General features: G+C 36.0%; 1 protein-coding gene across 5 annotated transcripts in view; it reads left to right on the plus strand.

The window, feature by feature from the left end:
• USP34 (ubiquitin specific peptidase 34) overlaps positions 1-18,542 on the plus strand; it is a 214,361-nt gene that overhangs the window by 48,071 nt on the left and 147,748 nt on the right. For all 5 annotated transcript variants that reach the window (XM_081069154.1, XM_081069153.1, XM_081069152.1 and 2 more), the window contains exons 4-8: positions 3,260-3,310; positions 3,494-3,643; positions 8,868-8,935; positions 11,926-12,118; positions 13,430-13,491. In XM_081069154.1, the coding sequence (XP_080925280.1) occupies positions 3,260-3,310; positions 3,494-3,643; positions 8,868-8,935; positions 11,926-12,118; positions 13,430-13,491 (524 nt within the window). The remainder of the gene's footprint in view (positions 1-3,259; positions 3,311-3,493; positions 3,644-8,867; positions 8,936-11,925; positions 12,119-13,429; positions 13,492-18,542) is intronic.

The raw sequence follows: 18,542 nt of genomic DNA on the forward strand, positions 1-18,542 counted from the left end.
TAAATTTGTGAAATTCATACACAATTTCTTAGAAATTTTCCTGCAGTTAAACATCTCTTAACAGTAGAATGTAGCAATACTAAAAATGCTATTTTATTCCTTAACATTTTGCTCATCAGTTCTTTTTTTATATGATTTTAAAAAATGGTAATTGTCAAATGTAGGTATAGTCATAGTCTTCTATATTTTCCCTTTGGAATAAAGTGTCTCATTATTAATGTTCTTAAGGATCATTCCATGTGACTACTTGGTCGAAAGCAATAGTTCATGAGGTGTTTGTGGTAAAATTTTAATAAATAACATCTTTAGACATAATAAAGGAGGACTTTTTCTTACATAGAATTCTGTATTCTTACACAGAATTCTAATCCCCTTATACAGAATTTATATATGCTTCTTTAATATTCTGTTCGTAATAGTTGTTTCCCAAGTTTCTGTTGTCTTAGTAACGATCTGTCATACTCTAAAATTTCTAGTTTCTGTCCTAGTGGCCATGTAATTAAATAATTTAAGGGTTAGCTGTTTTCAAAGAGTATCAAATCATAACCTTGGTAGCGTGTATATACACACACACACACACACACACGCACACACAATATATATATTTATATATGTATATTAAACATTATATATGTCTGTCTATATACACATGAATATAGATATCTTAAGAAAACCAGTGCTTGTTATGCAATGAAATAATAGGGCTTACTATAGAGATTTTCAATCCCACCTTTTTATAAGGAGATAGTCCACGTAGTCTCCTTTCATACTGCTGTGCCACCCTTTCCTGCTAAAGCCTTTGATTCTTTTTTTGTTATAAGAGGCACAAATTGGCTAAGAATCATCTTCAGAAGAAGATGATTCTGTACTTCTGTGTTAGTGTTTTGATAGCTCTGATTTTAGAAACCTAATCAATATCCTTATTTTATGTAAGAGAGAACTGGTTTTCAGAGCTTAATTTTGGTTAGATTTGCACAGTATATTGCTTAGTTCTAGAATTCAGGTCTTATGCTTCTACACTGGTTCTCAATCATTTCAAACTAATCACGGTAACTATTGTATCCATTGTAACTACTGAATAAGATGGGAACTTGGAGCCTCTCTTCCCCCTTCTTGTCTCCATCATTTCTTTCCCTCCTGTTGAAATTGGTAATATTTTTAAAGATGTGGTAATTGGAAATAAACAATATTAATTGAGGTTAAAAGATTCGGGGAAGGAGGGCAGTTGCATTCTTCTATTAATTCTGAATAACTATATGTTATTCTGTGAAATGAGATATTGCCCGAGTGTTGTATTTTTCTAAGAGTGAAAATGAATGTAAAAATTGTAGATAGAAGAGAAGCCACTGCATTTCTATTAAATGAGAAGAGAAACCACTGCATTTCTATTAAATGTATATATAATGTGATCAGACAGGTTAAATATTGTTAAATTCCAAATTTCTGATGTAGGCTGGATTTTTTTTTGTTACTTTCCGCTGACTTTATTTACCCTTTTTTAAAAATTAAAGTATTTTTAATTCACTCTTAAAGTAGAAAATTTAGTAAGTTTTAAGTTGTACAACTATTACTACTATCTAATTCCACCACCAATGACTTTTTTTTTTTAATTAATTTTATTGGGGTGACAATTGTTAGTAAATTTACATAGATTTCAGGTGTACAATTCTGTATTACATCGTCTATAAATCCCATTGTGTGTTCACCACCCAGAGTCAGTTCTCCTTCCATCACCATATATTTGATCCCCTTTACCCTCATCACCCACCCTCCACCCCCTTACCCTCTGGTAACCACTAAATTATTGTCTGTGTCTATGAGTTTTTGTTTCTCATTTGTTTGTCTTGTTCTTTTTGGTTTATATACCACATATCAGTGAAATCATAGGGTTCTCTGCTTTTTCTGTCTGACTTGTTTCACTTAGCATTATTCTCTCGAGATCCATCCATGTTGTCACAAATGTTCCTATATCATCTTTCCTTAACGCCGAATAGTATTCCATTGTGTATATGTACCACAACTTCTTTATCCATTCATCTTTCGAAGGACATTTTGGTTGTTTCCATGTCTTGGCCACCGTAAACAAAGCTGCAATGAACATTGGCGTACACGTGTCTCTATAGAGAAATGCTTTTATATTTTTGGGGTAGATACCCAGGAGAGCGATTGCTGGGTCATATGGTAATTCTATTCGTAATTTCTTGAGGAACCTCCACACTGCCTTCCATAGCGGCTGCACCAGTCTGCATTCCCACCAACAGTGTATGAGAGTTCCTTTTTCTCCACAGCCTCTCCAACACTTGTTACTATTTGTTTTGTTGATGAAAGCCATTCTGACTGGGGTGAGGTGATATCTCATTGTGGTTTTCATTTGCATTTCTCTGATGATTAGCGATGTTGAGCATTTTTTCATATGTCTATTCACCAATGACTTTTTTAAGCAAATATTTTATTCTGAATCTATACATACATTTTCCATTTTACTAGTTGTTTAGGATAAATAAACTTCTGGGTCAGAGGGAATGTGCATTTTAAATGCTGATTGATATTACCAAATTGCCCTCCAACAAGGTCATACCAGTTTATACTCTCACCAACAATGGATGAGTGTGCTTTTAGATAGTTTAAACTTTATGTAAGGAAAGCATATTATAGAACTTGGGAGTGTATCGTAGAGCATTCCAGAGCACAGTTTCAAAACCACTTAACTAAGTTATGTATTTTTGTAAGAATTACACCAGTAATTTAAGGAAAGGTTTTTGTTTAGGAAGGCAAAATAACGGATATAGTACAGACCGTGTTTCCCCGAAAATAAGACCTAACCAGACCATCAGCTCTAATGTGTCTTTTGGAGCAAAAATTAATATAAGAACCTGCCTTAATTTTACTATAAGACCCAGTCTAATATTAATTTTTGCTCACATATTTTACCATAATATAAGACCCGGTCTTACAATAAGACCGTGTCTTATATTAATTTTTGCTCCAAAAGACACATTAGGGCTGATTGTACGGCTAGGTCTTATTTTCGGGGAAGCCGGGTAGTATAGGAAGATTTCTTTGGAGAAAAGTTACCATATACTTTAGAACTGAATCATACTAGCTTCAGTTAGGAATACCACTGTTCATAATGAGAAGCAATTGCAAAATCTGTTTTGAGTTTTTTTGAAATAATTCTTTAGAAAATTTTAATTTTTTAAAGGTTATCATTTAATAGTATGATCTAATTATATTTACTTTTTTTTTTTTTTTTAATCAGGATATATCAACCCAAGAAAGCAACATACTAGGGGCATTCTGTGATATGAATGTAAGTGTTCATCTTTTCTCATTCTCAGGATTATGGAAAATTTTGTGTGTTTTTTTTTTTTTGTTAATATTTGTCTTCAGTATTTTGTTTTTTTACGTCTGATCAGTATCTTTCCAGTATTGGTAATAAATGAAAATTATTCCTGATAAGTTTTAAAATAGTAAATTTTCTTTTTTCCCTCAGGATGTAGAAGTACCATTGCATTTGCTTCGTTATGTGTGTTTGTTTTGTGGAAAAAACGGCCTTTCTCTTATGAAGGATTGCTTTGAATATGGAACTCCTGAAACTTTGCCATTTCTTATAGCACATGCATTTATTACAGTTGTATCTAATGTAAGTATTGTTTGGAGTTTTTTGGTTTTTTGTTTTTAGTTTCAGGTGTACAAAACAATGTAACAGTTAGACATATATACCCATCTGGAGTTGGTTTTAATCTTGGGAACAATGTCTAGTATTTTAATAACACGAATTTTCTTACCCTTAGGTCAGGAAGATATTTTTTGACAGTCTAGAAGTTTTGTTGTTTTACTTCCACATTTTGATCTACAGTTTAATTGAAATTGATTTTTGTGTATGATATTGGGTGAGGAATAAAGATTTCTATATAGACAACCATTGGTCCTAACACTATAGCAAAGACAAGCCTTTCCTCTCTTTTTAAAAAATTTTTTTTTTAAAGATTTTATTGGGGAAGAGGAACAGGACTTTATTGGGGAACAGTGTGTACTTCCAGGACTGTTTTTTCCAAGTCAAGTTGTTGTCCTTTCAGTCTTAGTTGCGGAGGGCTCAGCTCAGCTCCAGGTCCAGTTGCCATTGTTAGTTGCAGGGGGCGCAGCCCACTATCCCTTGCGGGAGTCGAACAGGCAACCTTGTGGTTAGAGGATGCACTCCAACCAACTGAATCATCCAGGAGCTTAGCGGCAGCTCAGCTCAAGGTGCCATGTTCAATCTTAGTTTCAGGGGGCGCTGCCCACCATCTCTTGCGGGACTCGAGGAATTGAACTGGCAACCTTGTGGTTTAGAGCCTGTGCTTTAACCATCAACTGAGCCATCTTGGAGGCAGCTCAGCTCAAGGTGCCGTGTTCAATTTTAGTTGCAGGGTCGTAGCCCACCATCCCTTGTAGGACTCAAGGAATTGAGCTGGCAACCTTGTCGTTGAGAGCCCACTGGCCCATGTGGGAATCGAACTGGCAGCCTTCAGAGTTAGGAGCATGGAGATCTAACCGCCTGAGCCACTGGGCCGTCCCCTCCTCTTGCTTTTTGCAGTATCATTTTTGTCATAAAACAAGTGTCTTTAAGTGCATGGGTCTGGGATCTCTAGCTTATTCCATTAGTCTATTTGCTTAATCTCATATTATTGGCACACTACCTTAATTTCTGGAGCTTTATAAAAAGGGTTGCTTTCTGATAAAGTTCTACCTCTGTCATTTTTTAAAAATTAAAGTATAATTGACATAAAATTATATTTAGGTGACAACATAATGATTTTGATATTTTTATATATTGCAAAATGATCACAGTAAGTCTGGTTAACATCCGACACCCATTCATAGTTAACAAGTTTTTTTTTCTTGTGATGAGAACTTTTAAGAACTATTCTCTTAGCCGCTTTCAAATATAGAATACAATATTACTAGCTGTAGGCGCCCTCCTGTACGTTACGTACTCATTCCTTGTCTTTTTTTTTTTTAACTGAAGAACATATATTTGTTTTTCACCAAGACTTTATCTTGAGGACATAACTGCGTCACCAATCCCCCCCCAGCTTGAAGAAGGGTTAGTACAGTGAATGTTATAAAGCAGGCACGAACAGTTTTTGAAGGTCTGGAACCAACATTAACTGACAAAGAACAGCTTCCTTCTAATTAATCATAAAAATGTTTAAGTAAAAAAAAGAAAGAAAAAAGGGTATGACCAACATTGACAAAGATCCTCACATTTCATCTAACACATTCAATCCTGGCTAGAGTGTACAAAAATGGAAACAGGAGTACTATAATACAGAACTTGCACTATAGCATGCTGTATGTGTATACATATGTGTATACATATGTTCCAAATGTACTTCAATCCCCTTCATGCTTCCACCACAACTATTTCCCTGCCTGTTGGGCCTGCTGACAAAGGAACACACATGAGGTGTGACAATTAAGTTCACGAACCCATCCTAGGAAAAGTGCTACATACCTCATTGCTGAGTATTTTTATGGTCATCTTTGAAGTACTCCCCTTGGGAAGCTATGCATCAATGCCAGTGCTTAGTCTACGCTTCAAAGCAATTTTGGAACCCTTTCTGTAAAGGCCATCACAGCTGTCATCATATTATCTTTGATGCCTTGAATGTCATCAAAATGTCTTCCTTTCAGTATTTCCTTTATCTTCGGGTAAAGAAAGAAGTTACTGGGGGCCAGATCAGGTGAGCAGGGAGGGTGTTCCAATACAGCTATTTGTTTACTGGCTAAAAAATTTCTCACAAACAGTGCTGTGTGAGCTGGTGCATTGTTACGATGCAAGAGCTCCTTCGGGACCATTTTTGCACACACCTTTCTCTTGCCAAGATTTTCAGTTAAGATTTCCCTAACTGTGCTATGCTTCTCACAGTCAGCGGATGATTTTGATGCACAATTCGATGAATTTTTCCAGTGTTTTTGTCAGTTGTGCTCGTTACTGCCCGCTCAGACCTCTCGTCATCAGTGGCACTTTATCTCCCCTCAGAAAAACATTTAATCCGTTTGTACCCTGCAGTGCTCTTCTTGATGTTATCCTCATAAACGTGGACTAACATGTCCCTGATATCGCTTCCATTTTTGCCAAGTTTAACAAGAAATTTAATGTCTGTTTGTTACTCTAATTTAACCTCAGACATTCTCACGACTGCACACAAAAACTATAATGAATGCCCTCAGCAAGACACTGCCACACGTTGACATGAACACAGCTGTGTGACACTGATAAACCAAGGATATTAAACCTTACCAAGCTGTTTGTACAGTCCTGCCAATGTAAGTGCACAGTGGCAAGTTCATGAACTTAATTGTCACACCTTGTAGATCTTGATTACAGTCTTTGTTATAAGGCTGGTACTTCTGGGTATCAGCTCGGTGAACAAGGCAGCTGAGGTCTGCCAGATCATCAATAAAATCAAGCAGTTGATATCATATGTGATAGAGGGGCTGTTGAGATTCATTCTCTTCAGATGTTCTTCATAAATTTTACAAACGCCTTCCATGTATTCATTTATAGTGTAAGTTCTTTTGGCCTCTTGGTAGGCTGTACCAGCAAAATGGTGTGACACATTCTGCCAGATTCTTTCGCTGCAGCTTCCAACGACACTGCCCTCCCTGTATCCTTAGAGTGTTTTGTCTTTTCTTGGACGTTTGCATTTGGAATCAGCCTAAATTTCTGCATGTAAACTTTTTTGGGTTTCATTGAATCCATAAATCAGTTTGGGGATAATTGCCGTCTCTGCAATATTGAGTCTTCTATATGGTACATGTGTTTTTATTTACATGTTCTTTTATTTCTCTCATAACTTTCTATGTTCTGTGTAGAAGTGTCATATGTCTGTTATTTTTAGACATAATTTTTGATGCTCTTGTAAAGAGAATAGTTTTGAAAACTATTTACTATTTGATCCTGGTACATAAGAAATGTATGTGTATATGTATAATATCGTTTATGTATGAGGTGTGATCAGACAATATGGTGAATGTTTAAATAAAAAAATGTATTACAGTAAAAGACACATTGCCATTGATCCTCAAACTACTTCTCCTCGCTTCGAACACACTTATCCCATCGTTCTTGCCACGTTCTGAAGCAGTTCTGGAAATCCTCTTTTATGAGGGTCTTTAGTTGGGCTGTCGTGGCTGCCTCGATGTCCTGAATCACTTCTAAACATTTACCTGCCATGGTTATTTTGGCTTTGTTGCACAGTGCCAGATCTGGTGAATAAGGTGAATGAGGACAAGACATAATGTTTTTATTTGACAGAAATTACCAGAGGTGATGTGTAACATGGAGCGCTGTCATGATGGAGGATGAAGTAAGACACTCATGAAAGACAACTTCCAGAACTGGTTCAGAAAGTGGCTAGAATGATGGGATAAGTGTGTTCGAAGCAAAGGGGAGTATTTTGAGGGGGATTAATGGCAATGTGTCTTTTACTGTAATAATTTTTTTAAAAAATTGTGGAATATTGGGGAACAATGTGTTTTTCCAGGTCCCATTAGCTCCAAGTCGTTTTCAGTCTAATTGTAGAGGGCGTAGCTCAGCTCCATGTGAAGTCATTTTCACTCTAGTTGTGGAGGGCGCAGCTCACTGGCCCATGTGGGAATCAAATCGGTGACGGTGTTATGAGCACTGCGCTCTAACCAACTGAGCCAGTTGGTTGCCCATAAATTTTTTTTTAATTTAAACATTCACTGTATTTTGTGATCACACCTCGTATATTTATTTATTTGTATTAACTTTCTAAGCAGAAATCTTGCTAAAGTAGTTAATTCCAAAAAAGTTTATCTGGACATTATTTTCTACTTACATAATCATATCATCTCAGAGTAATCTTGATTTTAATTCTTTCTTTCTAATCCCATGCCTTTTAATTACTTTGTTGCCTATTTCACTGTCTAGGGTCTTCAGTTCAAATTGAATTAAAGGCATTCTTGTTTTGTTTCTAGTCTTGGGAGGAAAAGTTTTTACATTTTACTGTTAGAATAGTATTCACTATAGGACTTATGTAGATATCTTTGATTAGAGTAGAATGAAGCCATATATCCTGTGTTTGCAAATTTGTTCTTAATTTGTATCCCTTGCCTTTGTCAAGGCTTAGTATCTTAGTTTGTTGTTAGATGATTTGTTTAGGATTTTTATTCTTATAGTTAAACTACTATGAGAACAAAACTATAATGTAAGCACTTTAGATTTAGAAATGGGTTGGAATATCGTGCAGACAAAAGTAAGGGAGCAGATTTATCTTAGATTGGAGTACTTCCAGTTAGAGGTTAATTCAGTAAAGAGTTGTTGATAGTAATCAGTGTGTGCGTATAAAATATATTTGCCTAATTCACTGCTATAGTATTTAGGTTGCTACCATAGAAAGTAGCATGTAGTAAGATGATATTACTTGGATGGATGATTCCCTTTTCAGCAAGAAGTTAATACTAATGCTTCACATTTTGTGTGTGTGTGTGTGTGTGTGTGTGTGAGAGAGAGAGAGAGAGAGAGAGAGAGAGAGAGAGAGAGAGAGAGAGAAAGAGAGAGAGAGAGAGAGAGATTACTTATAACCTGTTATGTGTGTAATCGTATTTCTTAGTTTATGCTTTTCAGAATAAAGTGTATGGTGTGTGGTGTGTGTGTGTGTGTGTGTGTGTGTGTGATGACTTATAACCTGTTATGTGTGTAATCATATTTCTTAGTTTATGCTTTTCAGAATAGATAAAGTGTGTGTAGTTTTAGAGGAAGCAAAATAGTAAGTGATCTTGTTTTTAATTAAAGTTAAAGACACATGTATTTCACATATTCATTATACATTAATGCCATCTTTGTTTCTTTATAGATTAGAATATGGCTACATATCCCTGCGGTCATGCAGCACATTATCCCTTTTAGGACCTATGTTATCAGGTAAGTTTATAAAATCTTTTCTGTCTGATTATAATTGTAATATATTTAAACAATTTATAATACAGTAAAGAATTATATTGAGTTTTGCTTATTTTAAAAAATTTTTTTAAAAAAATTTTTATTGGGGAATATTTGGGAACAGTGTGTTTCTCCAGGGCCCATCAGCTCCAAGTCGTTGTCCTTCAATTTTGTTGTGGAGGGCACAGCTCAGCTCCAAGTCCTGTTGCTGTTTTCAGTCTTACTTGCAGGGGGCGCAGCCCACAATCACATGTGGGAATTGAACCCGCAGCCTTGTTGTTGAGAGCTCGTGCTGTAACCAACTGAGCCATCTGGCTGCCCCTCTGGCAGCTCAGCGGCAGCTCGTTGTCTTCAATCTAGTTGTGGAGGGAGCAGCTCACTGGCTCATGTGGGAATCAAACCAGCAACCCTGTTGTCAGAGCTCGCGGTCTAACCAATTGAGCGATCCGGCCGTCCCAAGAATTATATTGTATTAAAGTCCTTTGCATTCACATTCTCTAGAGAAACTTTTATTGGGCAGTTTGGTGTATAGTATTTTGAATGCGTGTGTAGGTTTCTGTTTAATGTTTACTTTTAAGTGATTTATGTTGAACTTTTTTTTTTACAAAAGTATAGAAAAACAAAGATTAATAATGGTTACATCGTATGCCACTATATTCAGTCAACAAGTACCTATATACTATGTATTACAGTCTAAGCACTGGGGATATAGTGGAGAAGAAAATATTTCTCCTTTCATGCCAGCTATACAAAATAAGTAAATGATATAGTTCATCAGACGATGAGTATTACAGAGAAAAACAGCAGCAAAGGTGAATTGAGAGTTCTAGAGGATAGGTCACAATTTTATATATCTAAATATAGAGGTGGTGACAGTTGAGTTTTGGAAATCTCAGCCTATGAAGGACACCTGTAAAGAGGATAGAGAAAAAAATTGTATTGATTAGACTTAGAGTATGAACTGTTTAGTTCTAAGATTGTATTTCTTGATGTAATTTAGAGTTTATATATCTTTTTATTCATTTGAAACGTTTGAATGCCTATTAATTTCCCATTACTGTTGGAGTTATTGGAGGAAATGTCAGAAAAAGGAACAGATAGTGAAGAATTCTCTGCAAGTAAAGTGATGTGATAGGGGAAATAGGAGGCCTTTCTGAAAGGTGACCTCTGAAGAACATGAATCAGCTAATCAAATGGTAATTAGAAGGACATATTCCAGGTAGAAGGGCCATAAAGGCATAGGCTTTGAAGTTGGAAAGAATATGACATATTGGAGAAACTAGAAGCAGACTGGTGTGGAGCATAGTGTATAAGGGAGTATACTTATGATTTGAGGTTGGATAAGCAGGGGCAGATTATTCAGGACCTTCAAAGGAGTTTGGAGTTAATTTTAGTAGTGCAACTCTACTGAAGGATTTTAAACAGATGATTCATGATGGTTTTTAAAAGATCACTTTGGCCTTTAAGTGGATCATAAACTATAACAGGTTGAAGTAGAAGGTAGGAGACCAACTAAAAGGTTAATGTAGTAATCCTGGAAAGAAATGATGCTTACTTGTGCAAGGATTGTTTGTGGTGATTTTTGAAGATTGAATGGATATAAGTGAAAATGAAATCAACAAGATTGGTCATTGTGCAGTTGAAGGAAATGGGTAGTATCATGGATGACAATTACCCCTTGACCCCAATTTCTCTTTTGTGCTATGGATATCATTAACTGAGATGTGAAAGACTGGGAGACTTAATTTGAGATGCCTGTGGGTTGTTTAAGTGGCACTGGTAAATTGAGTGTATAAGCCTCAGAACATCATTATTAATTTAGGAGTTGTCCCATAAAGGCAGCACTTTTTAAAAACCATGGGAATGAAGGGGGTTGTCTGGGGAGAGACTGTAGAAAGAGAACAGAAGTGAGCCTAGGATGTAGTCCTGTGTCAGTTTGCTTTTGCTGTGTAAGAAAACAGCCCCCCAAAACAGTGGCTGGAAATAACAGCCATTTATTGTTTCTCACAGTTCTCTGGTTGGCTAGTTCTTCTGATCTGGGCTGACTTGGCTGGAACTAATACTCTAGGATAGCATCACTTTCATGTCCCGTGGTTGGCAGGGTGATGGTCTTGATGGAGGAGGGAGGCTTACATTTGTCCCACAGATGCTAGATGTCATTTGGGGCATTGACCAGGTCTCTTTCATCCAACAGCTAACCTGGGCCACTTATATCTTGGTGGTGGAAGAGTTCCTAGCGAAAGAGGGCAAGCTCAGAGGCTTCTTAAGCTTCTGCTTATGTCATCTCTTAATGCCTCATTAGCCAAAGGAAGTTTCATGGCAAAGCTTAGATTCAAGGAAGTAGAGAAATAGATGACACCTCTTGATAGAAAGAGTGGCAAAGTCATGTTATGTTGTAAAGACTTCTATATATAGTGATGGGAGGAATATGGGGCCTTTTTGCAACCCATTACATGCCCATAGGAGCCCTGAGGTTGAAAGATTGGATAGGGAAGAGAAACCAGCCAAATAGAATCCGTAGGGCCGGAGATAAAAACTAGTGGCTTATGATTTTTGGAAGCCCAAAAAAGAAAAATGTTTTAAAATGTACACATTTAGAAGAATTTTGGCTGTGTGGGGAATAGATACACTGTTTGTATGAAGTTAGGTGAAATTTGCTAAAACCGGAGCTGACGGGTACTAGAAAATAGTAGAGCTGTACTGGAGGTGCAGTATCCTATGGTAAATGACTCAGCTCTTCGCAGTTTCTGATTTAAGTTGGCCTCTCAGCAAAAGAACATACTGCCACAGGTCATAATCCTTGTAGCATCACTTAGAAATAGTTTAAGTTGGGAATGTGAATCCTAGGATGCTAGGTGCTACTGTACTAAACATTTTGGAGGTATGGTGCAAAGGAATGTTATTGAGTGGTTGAGTGGTGTTTAGAAATATTTTGCAAGTTTATATGTATGTTTTATTTCTGCAACATTCAGGTATTTATGCAAGCTCTCTGATCAGGAGTTAAGACAGAGTGCAGCTCGCAACATGGCTGATTTAATGTGGAGCACAGTGAAAGAACCATTGGACACAACATTATGTTTTGATAAAGAAAGCCTAGATCTTGCATTTAAGTACTTTATGTCACCTACTTTGACTATGAGGTTGGCTGGACTAAGTCAGATAACGGTAAGCTATATTTTATTTTTGGTCATTTTTTAATTTACCTTTCAGACTATCATCACCATAATAATACCTACTGTGTTTCTCTGAAACCTAGTCGGACCATCAGTTTTAATGCGTCTTTTGGAGCAAAACTTAATATAAGACTCATTATATTATTATATTATATATTATGTTACATTATATTATATTATACCCGGTCTTATATTAAAATAAGACTTGGTCTTATGTAAGACCCGGTATTATGTTATGTTGTGTTGTGTTATGTTATTTTATATTATATTATTTTATATTATGTTATTTTATCTTATTTTATATTATACCGGGTCTTATATTAAAATAAGACAGGGTCTTATATTAATTTTTGCTCCAAAAGACACATTAGAGCTGATGGTCCGGCTAGGGCTTATTTTCCGAAAAACAATGGTACTACTTTTGGAGCACTGACCTTATGCCAGTCATTGTGCTAAATATTTTACATGCATGACTTTATAAGGTCCTCATAGAAAAATAGTTTTCCCTATTTTGAATATGAGGAGACTGAGGGTTGGATATTATAAGTAGTAACAATTCATTATCCAGGCAGAAGCCATAGATTAATTGGCCATAAGCCAAATTTGACTAATAGAAATGTTTTGCTTGGTTTGCACAGTAGCAAATACTGTTTTAAGTAGGGAGAAATATGTATTATTGACTTCTCTTGTGGAGTGTGGAGTGTAGTGGGGTGGAGAGGAAGGCCTGACATCTTAGAGCCTGTATTCTTGCATAAATAATTTTGTAGAGTTAAGTAGTTAGCTGCTTTCCTTAGAATGGATATGATTTCTCTGGTTTATCAAGGTCTCCATTAGCTTTTCTTCTATTTGTTGCCTGTTTTTGTAGTGTAGTTATTCTGATTTTACCCATATATTGGGCTTTGTACATACAGAAAGTAATTGGTGACATTTTGCAAAATTAAATCTTAGATGTGTTATCTAGAGGGCTTTCAAACACAAAATTCTATGTCTGTAACGACATTACTGCTGCCTTGTATTAGATTTTAGTGTTTTTCCCTTATTCAGCTTTGTTTTCTATAGGATGAATAGTGGAATAAAGCATAAGTATTACTTGTGGGATGAATTTATTTCATCTTTTAATATGATTAAGGATATAGCCAGACTACTTGGGAGATGTGTGTGTGTATCTGATTATCTGTCTTAAAATTTATAATTTTGATTTGGTTAATTATGATCTACAAATATCAAACCATGTTTTTTGACCATTGCTAACATGTACAAGAGTAATTTTGGGGAAAAACTTTGAATTTTTTTTTTTTTTTAGAATCAACTTCACACCTTCAATGATGTGTGCAATAATGAATCATTGGTATCAGACACAGAAACGTAAGTAGGAGCATTATTTATACATAAGTAATACCATTACATATTACCAATACATTTTTTTTCCAGTGTCCATATTTCAAAAATTTATTTATATAAAACTGTGCATAATGGAGTAAAAACTTAAGTTGAAAATGTACCTGTTATAAGGATGGTATTAGTTCAAATATATATACATGGATTTTCGGCAGACTGATTCAAATAATTCAGAGCCGAATCTTTAAAATACAACTACGGAAAATGAAGGGGGGAAACCTTAAAATATCACAATAAATTTACAGAAATATTACAAACCATAAGAAAATATTTCAAACACAGTAATTTCATGTTGTATTTTTATCTGAACACAATGGAAATTTGGGAAACAAAAGCTATTATAAATTACCAATGATGTCAACCTGCATGGCCATTTTTGCTTTTAAACAGTAAAGTAAGTTAAAAAAAAATTCAGTACAATCTAAAACTTTTGCTCCTTCAAAGAAGACCATGGAGATGGTTTTGCCAGTACTTGTTCTAGTTTTCTTTTCCTTTTGTACAATTTTTAAACAATTAAAATGACCAAAATCTGAATAATTTTCTTCTTTCCACGTTTGCAACTGTCCTAAATTTCAGCTGCAGAATCAAAATTCAGCAAGAAGTCTCTCCTTGAGAAATATTGGCAAATTCTCAGCTTATAAACAATGGACATTTTGATTGCCATGTTTATCTTGATAAATACTGTACAAAAGTTGCTTGCAAATATTAAAACATTTTTTCGTCGCTTGGAGACTAGCTCTAAATATTATTGGTAAAGACTTTTGCAAACTTTCTGCAAAGCTCCTACCGTATCACTAGAACTTTTAAAAAGTTTTGTGTAGTTTTCTTTCCTCCAGATCTATACAAGGTCCATTCCCTCGCCCTCCCTACCCCCACTCCCACCCGTTTTCTCTGTACAAAAATAATCCCCCCAAAAGAAGTCCAGGATCTCTCATAAAAGTTTTCTTGTCGGCATCGCGGCTTTGCGTGAATGTAGATGGGATTGGTGTTCTTTTTGCAGATGTCATTTGCTGTGGGTGACGACTTTTTTGTTTTGAGCGTACTAAGTTTTTCTCCTTGCTGTTTCTTACTCTCCTCCCATTTCCCTCGTTTTTCTTTGAAAATCCCCCTACCCCCCACCCCCAGTTCACTGTCCGGCCCTCACATGTGCGAGAGGAGGGGCAGTGTGCCGTTAATGGCCGTGCCGGGCACCGGGCCGTTCTGGTAATGCTGGGACCTGTGAAGTCTGCTGGGGGCGGCCGGCTCTGGCACCTCGGTGCCGGGGAGGTACATGCTGATCATGTCCCGGAGGTCCCCGGCCTGGCAGGGCGCCCTGGAGTGGGAGGAAGAGGTAACCACAGGGGGGCTGGAGCTGGCCTCGGACTTGACCACCGAGCCCATGGAGCCTAGCGCCATGCCAGGGGTGCCCTGCTGCGAATAGGACATGCTGTAGGTGGGCGAGCCGTTCAAAAAATATGGAACGCTTCACGAATTTGCGTGTCATCCTTGCGCAGGGACCATGCTAATCTTCTCTGTATTGTTCCAATTTTAGTATATGTGCTGCCTAAGCGAGCACACCAATACATATTAATGTGACTTTTTATATGTTAAATATAATTGTGACTTTATTAGATTTGAAGTGTTTACTAGAAATTCTTTGCCTTGTGGATTCATTTGTAGTCTTGATAAGCTTTCAAAGCAATACAGCAAAACATTTCTCCATGGTTTTGAAATGTACATACCAACATTTGCACAAGATGCAAGGGATACTATTTATACAGGAGAATTTAGTAATAAAGAATATGGTACTGATAGTTTCAGAAAGCACACTTAATGCAGAAAAAGAAAAGACCACATTCAATACATTTTGTGGGGTAAAACCAAGTTAATGAAGCTCATGTGTGAAAAGAAGTAGTTTTTATAGTTTAGGGCTTTTCAAGTTCTTAGAAATACTTATTTATTCCAATATCTATTCCATTTAATTGTCCTTCCAGTATAGAAATCAAGTTTTTTCATCTTAGTTGGGTAGTAATATCTTATGCCTGAACAGAGTTATAAATTAAGATGTTAGAAAATTCATACTTATACGAATGAGTCATATTTTTGCTTTAAACTGTAATTTTTGTGCATTAATCTTAGTTCTGCCCTATGGAGTTAATCTCAGTTGAAACTAGCCCATTATGAATTTGAAAACCAGAGACTATGCCTCTTTATTCTTTTTCTTCTCCAGGCTGAAGAGTTTTTATTCCTCCAATTTTTCTTCATACGGTACAGTTTTTAGATTTATCACCAGAGCAATGCATTTACCTCTGGCATCATTCTGTGTCAGTGGTTCCCTTAAAATGTATTGTCCAGAACTGGTAATAGACTTTTAAATTCTGGGTTATGCTAAGAGTGTTATTTCGTATCTTCAGGACATTACATAGACTATATCCAATGTAAGTAAAACTATAGCTCTGGATTTCCTTTTAGACCCCTCAGTGACCCCCATCCCCTACCCTCTCAACACTGGCTAATAGAGAATCTTAAAATTGCTAGTGCAGCAATCCCCCCTATTGCGCTCTCCAAATCCCTCCAAAAAAGAAAAAATAATCCTGAAAACAGTGCAATAACTGCACACATCTGGGCTAGGTGGGTCTTTATGTTGATGAAACAGTGGGTTGAGAGTAAGAAGGAACTCCATTTTAAAAAGTATAAGGAATATACAGCCTACAGAAATGGTTAAGAGAATAGGAAAGAGAGTACAAGTTTTGAGGAATAATGAGTAGAGAAAGTTTAAATTGGGTAGAGAAGGGTGTGTATAGTGTGAGACAATTGGAGCAAATAGAAAAAGTGTGATAAATATTCTTGAAGCCTGTGAATTGGGTCTCTTTTTAAGCAGTTTATTAACCTATAAATACTGTGTATATCATAAAATTCACCTGTTTTTGTAAGGAATTTTAGTAAATTTAGAGTTGTGCAACTATCATCACAATTCCATTCTAGAACATGGCCATCACTTCAAAAAGTTCCTTTTTGTCCATTTGTAGTCAGTCCTCGTTCTTATTCCCAGCTCCACTAATCTACTTTGTTGCTGTAGATTTGCTTAGTTTGGGCATTTCATATAAATGTAATCATGATAGTGGTCTTTTTCATTCGGCTTCTTTGAGTTAGTATACTGTTTTTCATGAGGTTCGTGCATGTTGTGTTGTAAACCAGTAATTGATACCTTTTTATTGCCGAATAGTACATATTACGTTATGTAGATATAACACATTTTGTTTATCCATTTACTAGGTGATGGATATTTTGATTGTTTTCACTTTTTGGTTAGTATGAATAATGCTGCTTTAAACATTTGTATACAAGTGTTTTTGTGGACATATGTTTTCATTTCTCTTGGAAGTTATATTTCTCTTAGAAATATAATTGTTTGTATGGTCATTTTCTGTTTAACTTTTAAAGAAACTCAAAATATTTTCCAATGTACCTGCATTATTTTACATTCTCACCAACAATGTATGAGGGTTCCAGTTTCTCCCTATTCTCACCAGCACTTGTTATTATCTGCCTTTTTGATTATAGCCATGCTAGTGAGTGTGAAGTGGTATTTCATTATGGTTTTAATTTGCATTTCCCTAATAACTAATGATACAGAACATCTTTTTTGTATGGTAATTATCCATTCTATTGCTTTGGTGAATTGTTTGTTCACTTTTTTGCTTAGTTTTTATTGGATTTTTTTGTTTTGTTTCATGGACTATAGCATATGGTCTGCACCACCGAATGTTCATGTGAGCGTAAGAGGACTGTTTATTCTATTGTCTGAAGTGTTCTGTAGATGTCTGTTAGGTCTGATGAGTTTGTAGTATTGTTTGCCTTTTACATTCTTGTTGATTTTTTGCCCACGGTAGTTGTTCTTCCATTATTAAAAGTAGGGTGTTGAAGTCTCTAACTCTAGTCAGCCTCACTGTGGATTCTGTACTTGTGAGTTTGTCTATTGCTGCAATTTATTTGTAACCCCAAAATCAATACTTGTGATGCTTACGGTCATTTGTGGAAATGCATAGAGCAATAAAAAATTGGAGTCTCCCAATGTGCACATTCTCAATTCAAAAGGCGATGCTGTGTGTTCTTGTTTTAGCACTGGTACGGAGATGATCAGAGGACAGAAATAGTAAGAGGCAGTGTAGTGTAGTGCAAGAAGCTCTGCTCTGGAGCCATTTGGATGGAATATGAATCCTCACTCTAGCACTTGTTAGTGGGACAGTCTCAGGCAAGTCACCTCAACACTTCGGAACCTCATTTTCCCTTTTGTAAAATAGAGAAAACAGAATCTGCTAAGATAATTTGTTTTTAGGATTTAAGATTCAAGGGTTTGTGAAGTATTAGTTAATGTATTGCAGCTACTTTATAGAATATAATTGCCATGAGTGACAAGAATTGGTTGTATTATTTGTCTTTTTCTCCCTTCAGTTCTGTGCTGTGTACACACACACACAAACACACACACACACACACCCCATGGGATAATATTCAGCCATAAAAAAGAATGAAATCTTGCCATTACGACAAAACAAATGGACCTGAGGGCATTATGCTAAGTGAAATAGATAAAGACAAATACTTTATGATTTCACTTATATGTGGACTTTAAAAAACAAAACAAAAACATGAAAAGCCCCCAATCTCATAGATGCAGAGAACAGATTGGTGTTGTCAGAGGTGAAGAGGGGGCAAAATGGGCGAAGAGGGTCAAAAGGTACAAACTTTCAGTTGTAAAATCAGTAAGTCATGGGGATGTAATGTACAGCACAGTAACTATAATCAATACTGTATTGCATATTTGAAAGTTGCTAAGAGTAGATCTTGAAAATTCTCATCACAAGAAAAAAATATTTTTGTAACTGTGTATGGTGACTAATGTTAACAAGACTTTGGTGATCATTTTGCAATATATACAAATACTGAATCATTACCTGTATGTTGCATACCTGAAACCAGAATAATGTTATATGTCAATTATGCCTCATTAAAAAACTGAGTTTTTGGAAAAAGAG

This window comes from Rhinolophus hipposideros (genome assembly GCF_964194185.1).
Source record: "Rhinolophus hipposideros genome assembly, chromosome: 12".
Lineage (NCBI taxonomy): Eukaryota > Metazoa > Chordata > Mammalia > Chiroptera > Rhinolophidae > Rhinolophus > Rhinolophus hipposideros.